Below are 13,640 nucleotides of genomic sequence, written 5' to 3' on the forward strand. Positions count from 1 at the left end.
TTCTCTCAAACGAATGAGCTCTTTTTTTTTTCCGTTTTGTTTGAAAGTTAACCGTGCAGCTTAAGTTGTTGATGTCTTTTTTATTAACCTGAGACGCTCCCGGTGCAATGAAAACCCCACGTACAGCCCGAAAGAGCAGAGACCCTAGTATCCACCCCTGTGGCACACCCTAACCCCATTTCCCCCCTGCCATCAGAATGTGTATACCGCTGCCTCCTCCGGGGCCGCACCATTAATCGCAGCTCTCTCTGCTCTTGTCCTCACTGTAGGTGGTCTTTTCATTGACAATCCCTTTTACCAGCCGCGGACCATCGCTCCTTTTTTTATTCACTTGGGTCCTCAAGATCTCTTCTCTGACTTCTAGAACCATCAGGTTGTGTGGCTCTAAACTGTCGTACCACTCCAGGCTTGACCAGGCTGTCTCCACTACACAGAAACGGCCCAAACGTCATACGCTCTCAACCCAAACCCATCCATAACCAATCTAAGGATCCAAAAATGCACCAATCTTACAAAAGCAATACTCTATTTGACTTTCTCATCCCCGAAAACTGGCCGGGGACTTCGGTTCCTTCTTATATAGCAATACACTTGAACTCTTTTGGGCTTTAAGCTTACTTGAGATGTGAATGTTCAGTTGAGTTTTACTCAAACTTGGCATTGCAATATAGTCATTTTCACTGTATATTCACCACGTGTGTATCTGTGGCTATATTATAAATACATGCATATATATGTATGGTCTATGGCACTATAAATATATATGTGTAGATATACGATGTACTTATGTATATTTATATACAGTATATATATATATACACATATACATATTCTTGGTATTAATTATTTTAGAATTGGAACGTTATCTGTAACCATTATACTAAGATGTAACTTTCTTCCAGTTTTATATATACAGTATATGTATACGCTATACATGTATATGCTAAGCAATTTAATCTCGTAATTATTCTTGTGACCATGCAATATGAAAGCCCTTTTCTTAATCTACCTGTAGTAGATTAGTAATGCTTCCTTCTCTCTGACTCAAGCAGCTTCGTCGTGTCTCTTCGTCAGATCTACGCGACTTGTGTTTTTGCTCAGTCGACCAAAGTCTGGCGTTCTGGTTGGGTTAGGAGGTTTTCTTTCAAACACCTGCCACCTACATCCACACCTCACAGACATACACACAGGTCTTTAAAAGCACATAACACGGCAGATTTGTTTACACCTCCTGGCCATCGGCTGAGGTGCAGACTCGTACATGTAATCATGGTACGAGGGGCAGCTAGTGTGACCCGGTCACTCCTCACTTTCCCCTGCAACAGCACAGGTGGCTCGGTTTAATGCGACATAGGTGGCCCTTCATTTGCCTTTCCTAGAAATTTGTCATTCTTCTCAGGCCTGTTTCACATGCACATGAAAGTGTTTCACAATTGGACATATTTATATTATTGCATATGTTGCAGCATTTACACTGAGCATGAGTTTGCGTTACAGAAGCATTGCTGCTAGTTTCTGTGTTGTGCCTATTTTCGCAGAAAATGTTGAATCTATTTATCAGCACAGTAGTATGCATTAAAGTCTCAAACACACAAGCTGCCAGTCACTAATTCATAGTTGTTATTAAAAGAGATGGTCAATGTAGTAATCCAGAAATCACTCTTGTGAAAGTGTAATGTTTTACTGCCGTGCACACGTGTGTTGTGAAACAGGTCTTCTGATGCAGCAACGTGTGCTCGCTTTTTACTTTTGCGTTTTTCTTCAGCTGGTCTGTTGTAGCGCAACTTTAGGCTATCTAATTACTAACAGCATTAAAAAAACTCCCAGATATCAACCACAGAGCACAGTCATGGGAATAAGCGTGATATTGTTTTAGCTGTGCTATATTCGGACTTGAAGAAGCATCCTACCGTCAGGATAGTATTACTGTATTAGTCTAAATGCGTATAGTTAAGTAATTTTTATATCAAAATTTCCTACACTTGTTACCTTCACGTGTATAAGAATAGATAATTCAATCAATATCACTAGTAATGTATTGATGTTTGTATGCGTCAAAATACTTTTGATAATTTACTGAGCGTTCAGTAACCAATGGAATGTAACAACTCACCGAAACCCAAATGTATACAGCCCAAACAGTTTGCAAAAACAGGACAGGACTGACATACACCCAGCTCACATATACACTGAACGTGTGAAATCCCCATGTATTTAGTCATATTTTAGCTGTTGTGTTTGAATGTGAAATATTGTAGCTCTCAAATAGGAAAAGATGGGATATAATCACAGAAATACTACAGAATAGTACTAGTTTATTTATAGTACAGTAATAATTTAATGAAAGCAATAGCACAACATGCATCATGTAATAGTAACAGTTTAAATATGCTTGTTTTAAATATTCACTTTTTCTTTAAATGAAACATTTTAAAAACAAATTAATTTGTTCCCCAACCAGACGAGACTTCGGTCAGTTTTGAATTAGAGCTGGTAAGTCTTGTATGGGTAAGTTTTGTGTGGAAATGCAATAAATAGAGATTTGAGAGAAACAAAACACCATGCAATGACAAAACATTAGATGGTCTTTATTTTTCTTTGAGCTTTACGAATGATCGTACACACACAAGCCCCTTTCCACACCAGCATCATCCAGTTCAAACAACTGACAGCTGGGATTTAACGCTATTAACGTTATATTGAGTAAGTAAAAGCAGAAAATCTTCCATATTATTTATGTTTAATTAGTTTGCAGAACATAAAACACTTTGTTGGTGATTAAAGTCAACATGAAATCAAAATGCACCTTCTTAATACACGTTTTATTGTTATTTTTATATAAATGATAGATCACTGTAAGTAAATTTTTTTATATATATATATTTCATCTCACTGCAATAAATGCATACGCAATGACTTTTGGCTGATGTCAACAAGTTCTCCTTTTCAGACCCTTTTCTCTAATTATCTGACTTGCTTATATGTATACTTTCATAATTTTGAAAGACATGACATTATTAACAGAAGCGAGTCAAGAATAGTGTTTCATGTTGACTTTAACCAAGAACACTTCGTAATATGATTTCTCACACTCACATGTGCTGCAAAATATTACATATATCAAAGCAATGTCTCATAGTGAGCGAAGATATTACAGGGAGGTCTCATTAATCCGAATCCAGTGTAATAATCCATATAGTTTGTCTTTCTAAACGCCAGACGTAGCTGCATTTTTTTTTTTTTTTTTTTTTTTTTTTTTTTTTGCGCTGCTTAAAAAGCATCAGAATCTTCTCCTGAAGTCCAAATATGTCTCTCTTCATGCCAGCCTGCTTCCCTGGTTCATCGACAGCCAGTCGTTAATATGTTGTGTAGTTCAGTTTAAGTTTTAATTCTGCTCATCAAAGTCAAGCGGAGCTCGTCAGCTGTTTGAATCTCAGTTGTCTATCATAGAGAGAAGACGTGTTGAGCCACGAGAGAGCATCTGATTCAAATAAACCAGGCTCGATTTTCTTGGAAGCCATCAAAAGTTTATTTTCTATTCTGTTTGGTCTGATGTCACCATTTGTGGGCGGAGCCCTAATATTTGCACAAGATTGCATACCACTTCCATCAGCTCTTCTCAGATAGATGTCAAATGCAACATCTACATGCCTCATCCACTTCTGCTTTTTTAGTCCTCTTAATTTGTCTGAGCCATGAGGCAGCAGTTAATGTATGTCCTGTAGACATCTTGGAGTCAAGGTGCTCACCCGAGTATCACAGGTTCCCCAGTACCTTCACTTTATCTATCCAATAAAGGCTACGTCTACATTAATCCAGATACATATTTTTTTCTCCAAATTTTGGCCTTTTACAAGCATTCTTGTTCTGTGAAAACTGGTTTTCTTCTTGATCTTGTTTTAGCATTGTAGTGTGGACTGTGAAACTGAGGTATTTGAAGACAATGAAGCATGTTTAGTCATGTGGCACATATTTTACGGATAGAGATGTCGTTAAACCTACATTTAACTGTTGTGTGCTGTTCACTTCCACAGTGTTGCTAAAGATAAATGTCACTTTGTACAATCTTCCAATCAATCTTCCAATATTTCATTCCTGCAAAGATGACAGAAAATGTACTCGCAAATGCTGTGCTTTGGCAAAATATGAGGACAATTGTGTTTTAGAGCAAACATATCATGGTGAGTGAGTGTGACCTGGACACAACTGTAAGTAGTGATGTATTTTGATCATAAAAAGGTCCATGCCAGAAGAATAGTGTGAGAAATATTATTTTGTATGGTCTCTCTTTGGTCGATCTTAGTAAGCTTCTTGTGCATTTTCAGCAATATTATTATTATTATTATTATTATTATTATTATTATTATGTTTCAAACCCTATTTTCTACCATTTTTCGTATCTGGATTAATGCAGACGTAACCAATGTAGAAATCTAGACTGAAATCATAACAATGGCTCCGAATTGTTCATTTCACTGTTGCCTCTGATAAAACACAATTTTAAAACAAAATGTTGTCACCAATATCTAGGATTTTTTATGTTTATTTATTTATTTTTTCATTTAATAGATAAATGGCTAGATTCACAGATTCTGGAAAAAATGGCATTTTTAATTTTAGCCACTCACTATGTAACAGATGGATGACCATTAGATTTAGTCCTAAAGGGACATATCCCCACAAAAAAACACTGATGTACACTTTCAAATGTTGGTGCATTTTCAATACAAGAAGACTACTTAGTATTTTTTGAAACAGTTAAGTGGTGGAATATTTATCCTGTCATGAAGGAAAGGGACTTGTGTGTGGGACTCAAGTTGGAAATTCAGTTAGCGAGCTTGCGATGTAAGTACAGAAATATAGATCCAGTTTCAGCTTGAGCAAGCTTTGCAGAATGAATTGCTGAAGTGAATGTTTTCTCCACGTCTCTGATCCCCCCTGCACATAGCCGGGGCAGATGGGGACGGCCGTCATTTGAGCTGACTCACGTGTGAGCCGAAGCACTGAAGATCCCATACACTGAACCAGCAACAGAGCCATGTTTAGGTTTGAAATGTATTTATGAAGTAGAATGTACTTTCATACAAGAGCTAACTGCATCTTTTAAGACACATCCAAATACACTGATATTAATTATTTACCTATATTATAAAAAAAAAATACTCATATGATTTGTGTGTGTTCATTTTTTCCTCCTTTAGGGGTGCTAATGTCCATTTTTATGTTTCTTTATTATTATTAATATTATTTTGAATCTTCATGAGCATGGCAAATCCTTGCTTGTGTGCTCTTCCATGATTCTGTAAATACTTCTCTAGAGTCGGACTGCAAGTGAAAGCAGTCTGCGGGATCCTCAGTAATCCATGTCACAACTTTTATGTAACTTGACAAATGATATATATATATATAAAATATATAAAGATTTAGATTTGAGATATTATAAAGGGTAACAATATCATGTGAAGTGGTGATTGTGCACAACTGTGAGCAAGCAGTGCTTGAACATGACAGCAGTATGGTATCATATTACAAACTATTAGTTGTGAAAATACTATAGTGTTTTTTCTGTCACTTAATTGCCATAATTTATGCTATTAAAGTAAAGTGTGAAATATCTATAAAGTGTAAACTTTTTTTTTCTCTTTTATAAATATATCAAGACATTAAACTTTTTTATATGTGGTGTATTTTGTCCTGTGTCCTTTTTGTTTATATCTAGAGTATACTTAGAAGACAGAAGCTTGTCATACTTAAAATTATTAAGTTATTGATTAGAGAGGTCGTATATGTTGCAATAAATTTTATACAACGACCAGTCATTGGATATGTGTACTGTCTCCAATAAGCTAGGGGGCAGTAATGTGCAACAGCCAATAAACCTCAGTCAGGTTAGACAACATGGTTGAAAATGAAGCAGTGAGGGAGAGACTTGGTCGATTTGGTGAACTGGTTCAAAAAGATCCGGTTACATCAAATGATTCGTTTGCGAACCGGATATCACATACTGCTGTGTTTTGAACTCTCTCACAAAACACACGGAAGAGAAGACAATGCTGAATAAAGTTGTAGTTTTTGCTATTTTTGTACCAAAATGTATTTTCGATGCTCCAACAAATTCTAACTGACCCTCTGATGTCACATGGACTACTTTGAAGATGTTTTTCTTACCTTTCTGGACATGGACAGACTCAGTATACCGTACACACACTTTCAATGGAGGGACTGAGAGCTCTCAGACTAAATCTAAAATATCTTAAACTGTGTTCAGGACATAAACGGAGGTCTCACGGGGTTTGGAACGACATTAAGGTGAGTTATTAATGACATAATGTTTGGGTTAACTAACCCTTTAAGCCTTGTCCAAATACCCACACTTGCGGTTCTGGCCACTTGTGAGCGTGTGATCGCAACAGGAAGTAAGTCTGCAAGCGCAAGTGCCTTTAATGCACACTAAATCCACACTCCAGAGCGGTATTCAAGGCTAAGTGTATCCCGTCATGCATCATGTTGTGGAAATAAATCGCGAGACTTTTTGCCAAGATCGCGAGAGGTCACGGAAACCTTCCAAATGTAAGTTACATATTAATAATAATTAGATATTACATATAATTCGGAAGTAAAACAAAGTGCTACACGTTTTATTGCTGCATAGATTAGTATATTAATTTTGTACAACATTTGGAACTGCTTTTAATCACTTAATTAGAAGCACCACAAATGTAAAATTGTAATGTTATAGGGACTACTGAATAGACATTAAGAAGTAATTAAAATAAAGCTATGTAAACACTTGCATTTTTACAATACTATAAGTGTGTCCTATCAGGTAATGAAAGTTTGACACACACTTGTGATCTTCATCCTCACCAAATACAGGAACTATGTCATAGAAGTAGTCAATTGGACAAGTGCAAAGACTGCAAGTGTGGGTATTTGGACAAGGCTTTGTAGTCATTACATAATGGCACTCACTGTAGAAGTGTCCTAGATCACGCAATTTTCTCACACTCTCAACAACTCTTACAGAGTTTTTGTCTATTGACAGTATTTTTGGACGGACGTTTCATCAGCAGAACAATCCATTAGATGCACTGTACTTGTGTCCCTAACAGCCTCAAATTCAGTCCTTTCGAAAATAAAAAATGGGTCCAACCTGACTATAAAATCACAAATGGAAAGTGCATTAGAGAAGATTGAGGGAATGCTAGGTAAGCAAGGATAGCAAGCTCTTAAACAACCTTGGGCCTGTCCCAAATGGCACACTTCATGTGAATTTGCATTCTTTTGGACTTCATGGCCATTCACACAACAGAAGAGTTCATCTCTTAAAAAAACACATCTCTAGGCCTTGCGTTTTTAAACACAAAGATGCAAGACGTGGGAGTGGAATAAAAATAAAAAAACAAGGCCTTGAGACATGTATCTTTATTATTTGAACGACAACTTAACATAAACGTTACATTTTTAGAATACTGTGACATGCATAAAATGAGTGCATAATGTTAACGACAATAAAAACAATATAAAAGCAGCACTATGGTGTGCAAGTCCACAAGACCGTAAGTGCACATGTAGTGTGCCATTTGGGACAGGGCCACCGAGGTGAGCTTTGAGACATGTACCTTACAGTCAAAGCAGCATTATGTCACAAATCTAGGACAATTTCAAGGGCCCAAAAATATTTAAATGAGGGGGACCACTCACCTCCCCCGACCTGAATGGCAATAGCAATTTATTGGGGCCTGAGCCAATGTAATGTCAAGGGGGCCCAGTATTCCCTGCACAAACTGTGGACTCTGAAGAAAGGCTGTGAGAGTTGGACAGGGCTCTTTTCCATTCTGTGCAAATCAATGCATGTTGTTGCATGAGTTTGTGTAATAATGTAATTCTGGGATAATAGACATCTGGGAAGAGAAGGATCATATTATTGACTCACCTAGTCTGTAATTAGTTGGGTAACGTGCTCCTGTATTATTGATGAGTCTTTAAATTTGAGTAGCGCTACAAGCTACTGTATTGCAACAATGCAACAAGTCCATGCAATTCATCTCCAGCAAGGAGCAAACAGTCCGATAAATCAAACACTAACTGAAGTGATTTAAATACTATGGGATACTATGATTTAAATAATTTAAATACTATGAATGTTAAGCCATGGTGAGGTAAGACCAAGTATTTGAGCATGACAGTGGACGTAATACATGTTGCCAGAATGTAAAGGATCCCAGCTGTGTATTGATACCTCTCATCTGGGAAAACCATTGCAGTTTTTTTTCTGCAGCTGTTCCTCGCCTCCATTGGAAGCTATTTTCAACGACTTGAGCAAGCATAAGATCAGGCTTATGTCAGTGAAACCTGGGCAGAGTTGGAAGTACAGTTGGGTTGGGTCGAGGTACTTCTGCACAAACCAGTCAGGGTCGGTGTATATGAGTGCAATCAACGTTCCCCCTGTTCCCTACCTCCTAACACATACACTAAAGAGTGAGCTCTGGAGTTTGGGTTCATCAGCGATGACGTTTGAGTTTGTCCTGATGCCAGGTAGCTCCCAGTAACAGGCTTCCAAAACCTGCTTAACACATCATCCCAGAGTGTAATTTTACAGGACCGCATGCTATTTAAAAAGTTAGCTTATAGACAGACATAATGATATAACAAGAAATGCCGTAGGACAGGGGCGCCAGTTGGCAGACTCGGGTATGAATCCCGAACTAAAAGCCTTAACTGGTTAACTGGTTTTGTTCTAGGCATGATTGTGTTTATGGGGTGCAGTCCAATATGTTCATGCTTCGTTTAAAAAAAAAAAACGCATTATTTTTAATTGACCTTTATTCTTCCCCGCTCTGTCTCTTCTATGTTAAACGCGCTGATCATTTCCTGCTTTTATGATGCTATTATTATGCATAACCACATTTAATATAGTGTTTTAAAAATGTTCTAGTGAATAATACTGGTAATTCTCACAACACACTAATAGTTTTAATTAGAATAGCATTCGGTCTAGCCACAGAAGTTCAAATATTGCAATACATCCGGAAAAAACTTCTAGCAACTCTACTGCTCTCCATTGATCATTAATGACGTCCAGTCTTGATATTACACGTTATTGTAACTATCAGATGCCAATACCAAACTAGGCTTTAGCTAATAGTTTGGCAATTTAAATTAGAAAAGAGAGACATCCCTAACCTGTTTACAGTTTAAAGTGATGAAGAAATCTGGGGCTAAAACATTACATTAACAAACGATGCATTAGGTTTCCATCAAGAACAGAGAAAAGGGTTCCAGATTTAGAATAGTATCAAATTCGTTCCAAAAAGTAGAAATAATTTTTCCAAGGCATAATTTGACTGTCGGAGCTTCCCTTTTCTTCCAGAACAGCAGTAGTAACTTCTTGGCTGTAATTAAACTGTATGCATGCAGTTTGTTTTGTGCTCCTGATAATAGATACATACATTCAGAAAGTCCCAGAATGAGAAGTGCCAGATCCGGCTCCATTTGCACCCTAAAAATCTCTGAAAATCACATCAGAAATTCCATTCCAATAACTCTGTATCTTGGAACAAACAATGGGACAAATCAGCATCTACTGAATTACAGATGTCACAAAAGAAAACATTTTGGAAAATTCTGTGTAGTTTCTATTTTGAATAATGTAGTCCGTTAATGATCTTAAATTAAGGCAGTGTATATAGAATTAATAGAATGTTTGTTAATATCTTATAAACTCATTTGCCACATTTCCTCAGAAATCTCCACTCCTACTTCTTTTCCCCATTCTTCTTTAAGAAATCATACATTTTCAATAATGCATTTTTACTTCCTTCACACTGATCAAGACACTTATAATTAATTGAGGGGGGTGCATTATCCAATGAAGGCGTATGAGCGTATATAGAATTCCTAATCTTTAGAAATATATACAAAAAATAAAAACTCTGGAGATTTACATTTCTGTTGCAGATGACTAAAGGATGTCAGAGCCCCATCAATAAAAATGTCCCATACAGTACATACACCCATTTCTGCCAACTGCACAAAGGTCCTATCCAATCTTGATGAGATAAATGATTAGGATTCGGAGCGATACGAGATATAAATGAAAGGGACTTTAGCTTGAATTGTTCTTTTATCTGTTTCCAGATACAAAGTAAATTTCGATTTATGATACTACTATTGAAGGTACAGTATATCTCAATTTTTCTCAGTGTGGCGTGAGAGTACCATGATTTGTAAAACATAACAACAGTAAAGAGGGGGCGGGTCTTTGTGAGGGGGCAATTAATGCATGTTACCGTAATTTCCAATTAAGTTGATAAAAACACTGTAAATTATTGATGACAATTATGTGTGATAAATGTGATAGTACCTCTGATGTCATATGTTATGTTAAAATCATTAAATATTTTGTGAAGTTAAGTCTTGACATAAACTTTTTTTTTTATGTTGATGTTTTGCAAAAGTACCTTTTTAGCGCAGTTATGAAATCTTAAGTCAGTCCAGGAAACAATTAGTAATGCTAAGACATACATTCTTAATGATTATTTGAAAACTCAGAGTCTCATAAAGAACGAGCACCAGACCGGAGGAGATGTGTTCATAGGTTTATACTGAAATTCATGGAGGTTTACACAATGCATCCTACACTATTACCATGTGCACACGCATGTAATGCTGGGTAAAAGGTACATTTGGCATGTAATGATGAGACAGCAGTTTGAAATTAATAATCTGTAGCACAGTACAATTAGGCAACATTAGTACAGTTACCAAAGTTGAAATATAAAATTAATCAAAAAAAAAAAAAAAAAAAACATATGCTTTTTTTTTTATGTACAACCCAGTGCCTTAGAACGGCATCATTTGTCTTCTTTAACAACGACAATAACTCTAGCAAGCCTGATATTAATATAAATATGTCTGTAAGGTGCAAACACCTTCCCCACAGCGAGTCGGTTACACAGTGACTTCTGCAGAGTCTTTACCTCCAGATGTGCTTCCTGTTAGTCATGATGAACCGCTACTGTAAAAGACCTTTGACCTCTCGCATACACAAGCAGACTTCACAGATCTGGTTGTGTACGGCTGTGCATATACATAATGCATGTATCCCATCATATACCATTTACTTGTTTTGTTAATATCAGAAGGGCGCCAGCTAGTGGTTTGAGGAGGAATCTAAATAAAAGTCGACTGTACAGTCTATGTACAGTGTGCTACCTACTTCCTGTTTTTAGTTTTCCTCTGAGAACCACAATGTTGGCCAACACACACATACACTGTACAATAAAAGCAGACCTCAGTCATACACATGCACACGGATCTACACATTTGCCCTCTTATTACAATAACGAAAGTCACGCGAGAACGTTAGCTAGTTTTCCGGCAGCACTCGTACCATCTGTGTTTGACTCAGACTCTGTGTTTGTGCAAGTAGTCTTGAGCAGGACAGCAGATAGAAATGTTAACAGCCCCTGACGCCCCAGTCTTTTGTTTAACATCATCAGTAGTAGAAAGACTAGCGTCTTTTTCTTTCAGTAAGTACTTGTGTTTCAAATGGGGTAGCTGGTACCCTAGAAGGAAAGTTTTGTTTATACAAAAGGGGAAAAGGGAGAGAAAAAAAGGTTTGCTCTGTTCCAGCTGTGGGGTGAGAGGAGATGTTGGGCTGGAGTGTTTCGTCTCTGGAAGTGTGTCCTGTTAGACGCTCTCTTTGCCTTGAGCTCCTGTGACCGTCTTGATGGAGGTTAACGTCCTGTTGAACCACGTCTTTTTGGCTGCTTGGACTTCGTTCAGAGCCAGACCCAGATGATGCTCCAGATCCTAAAGTCACGAAGATATTTACTTATCGGACACCTGAGGTCAAATGCAAACTATCTCAAACAAGCCTCAAAAAATACTGGTGCTGATTTATTTGGGCTACTTACAACCACTTTAATCATTTTTATACGTGTGTGTGTGTGTGTGTGTGTATATATATATATATATATATACTGTTCAAATGTTTAGTAATATTTTTCTATTTTTTTTTAGAAGTCTCTTGTGCTCACTAAGGGAATGTTTACACAACAACTATGTACTTAAAACAGAATGTTTTTCCTTTGTGTTTTGTAAAGGTTTCGCGTACAGATGACAACATTATCAGAACGATCCTTGTTCACACAGATCTGCGAAAACTACACAAACTCTGTATTATTCATGTCAGGCCAGTAGATGGCGATGTCATTTAAAAAGAAGCGCTACACATCTGTGCACACTGAACATGTAATAATCATGCACGATGCCATGATTCTGAGAAACTTGCACTTTGAAGCCGTTTTCAAAAGTTTGTATTTTCAGCCCCCCAAAAATATACGAACGGCCAAAACGCATAGAAAGTTTTCTGTTTTTAGTTGAGAACTGGGTTGTGTGAACTCCCCTCGGGCGACTTTTATTTGATAAATATACAGTTGAAATAGTCACATTCTGAAATATTATTACACTTGAAAATAACTTTTTTTTTTTTTATTGGCGTATATTTTAAAATGGAGATTAATCGTGTGTTGCAAAGCTTAATTTTATAAAAAGTACTCTATATTAAATTATTACATATTGATAGATTGATGCTTTATTTGTCATTTCTATATGTTGCATAGAAACAAATTGTGTTTCACACGTCAACAGAAGTTACGAATCCAACAGATTTGGTGATTTGTAACATTATTTTGTCTTTTAATCATAAACATTGACTGGACTGAAGAGACTGAACTCTCGTTTGCCCATTTGAAGGACTGAAATCTGCTGTTTCTGTGAAAGCGCTATGAGGAGATGGAAGACACAGGACAGACAAATACATGTAATGTGTGGTGACGTCTGGGCTCATGTAGCTGCTGTGTCTGACTCTTTGTGGTACCTGGATCTTGCACTCGGCCTCCACCAGCTGTAGTTTGGTCTGCGCCAGCTCCAGCTCCATCTCTCTCAGCTGGTTCTTCAGCGCCTCCTTCTCCTCGTCTGTGTCCTCCTCGCTGCCCTCTTTACGAGCGCTGAGCACCTTCAGACGACCCTCCTTACTGAAGAGAATGCTGCACTTCTCACAGCCCTCCACCTTCATCTGTACCAACACACACATCCACCTCGTAAGCCTTCAGCACAAGTCTGGAGAGCACCACGCTAAGCTGCTTTGGCTGATTACAGGCATAACTCCGCGCTCAATATCAGCGGGATATTAGCTAAATAAATCATCCATCAGCAAAGCACTAGTGACAATGAGCAGCTGGATGTACATTATCTTGCTTATTTAATGTGATCATTAAAGAATACATTTCTACATCAGGCCACGATCCCTCACCCGGATCTTCTCCAGCTCTCCCTTGTTGGCCGTCTGCTGTTTCTCCAGCCGCTCGCTGAGCTGAGAGCAGATCTGAGACACAAACACACAGAGGTCAAGGGTCAGCAGTGAGGCTTACAGTCATAAGATGAAAATCCAATCTTTCATTCAATCTCTCCTGTCACAGGATATCAGATGTAACCCCAGCATCCTCTTACTGTAAGTGCATCATCGCCGTACACCTGTTCACCCTTGATCGATGGGGTTCACAGGTTCTTTCTCAACCTGACATCAATCCTTCAGAGGTCGCTGTTAGATCTATGCAGCCTGCATATCATAA

The 13,640-nt window shown here is 37.7% G+C and overlaps 2 protein-coding genes across 7 annotated transcripts in view; one reads left to right on the plus strand and one right to left on the minus strand.

The window, feature by feature from the left end:
* strbp (spermatid perinuclear RNA binding protein) overlaps positions 1-798 on the plus strand; it is an 85,592-nt gene extending 84,794 nt beyond the window's left edge. Inside the window, exon 19 of one of the 3 annotated variants that reach the window (XM_026219381.1) lies at positions 270-798. In XM_026219381.1, coding sequence (XP_026075166.1) covers positions 270-364 — 95 coding nt within the window. In that variant the 3' untranslated portion in view covers positions 365-798. The remainder of the gene's footprint in view (positions 1-269) is intronic. The other 2 variants (XM_026219380.1, XM_026219379.1) reach the window with 2 other exon arrangements.
* Positions 799-10,585: 9,787 nt separating this feature from the next.
* Positions 10,586-13,640, minus strand: part of rabgap1 (RAB GTPase activating protein 1) — a 64,849-nt gene continuing 61,794 nt past the window's right edge. For all 4 annotated transcript variants that reach the window (XM_026219386.1, XM_026219384.1, XM_026219388.1 and 1 more), the window contains 3 exons: positions 13,322-13,393; positions 12,887-13,084; positions 10,586-11,817 (listed from right to left, as the gene is read on the minus strand). In XM_026219386.1, coding sequence (XP_026075171.1) covers positions 11,695-11,817; positions 12,887-13,084; positions 13,322-13,393 — 393 coding nt within the window. In that variant the 3' untranslated portion in view covers positions 10,586-11,694. The remainder of the gene's footprint in view (positions 11,818-12,886; positions 13,085-13,321; positions 13,394-13,640) is intronic.

Source organism: Carassius auratus, chromosome 35 (genome assembly GCF_003368295.1).
Source record: "Carassius auratus strain Wakin chromosome 35, ASM336829v1, whole genome shotgun sequence".
NCBI classification, from domain to species: domain Eukaryota; kingdom Metazoa; phylum Chordata; class Actinopteri; order Cypriniformes; family Cyprinidae; genus Carassius; species Carassius auratus.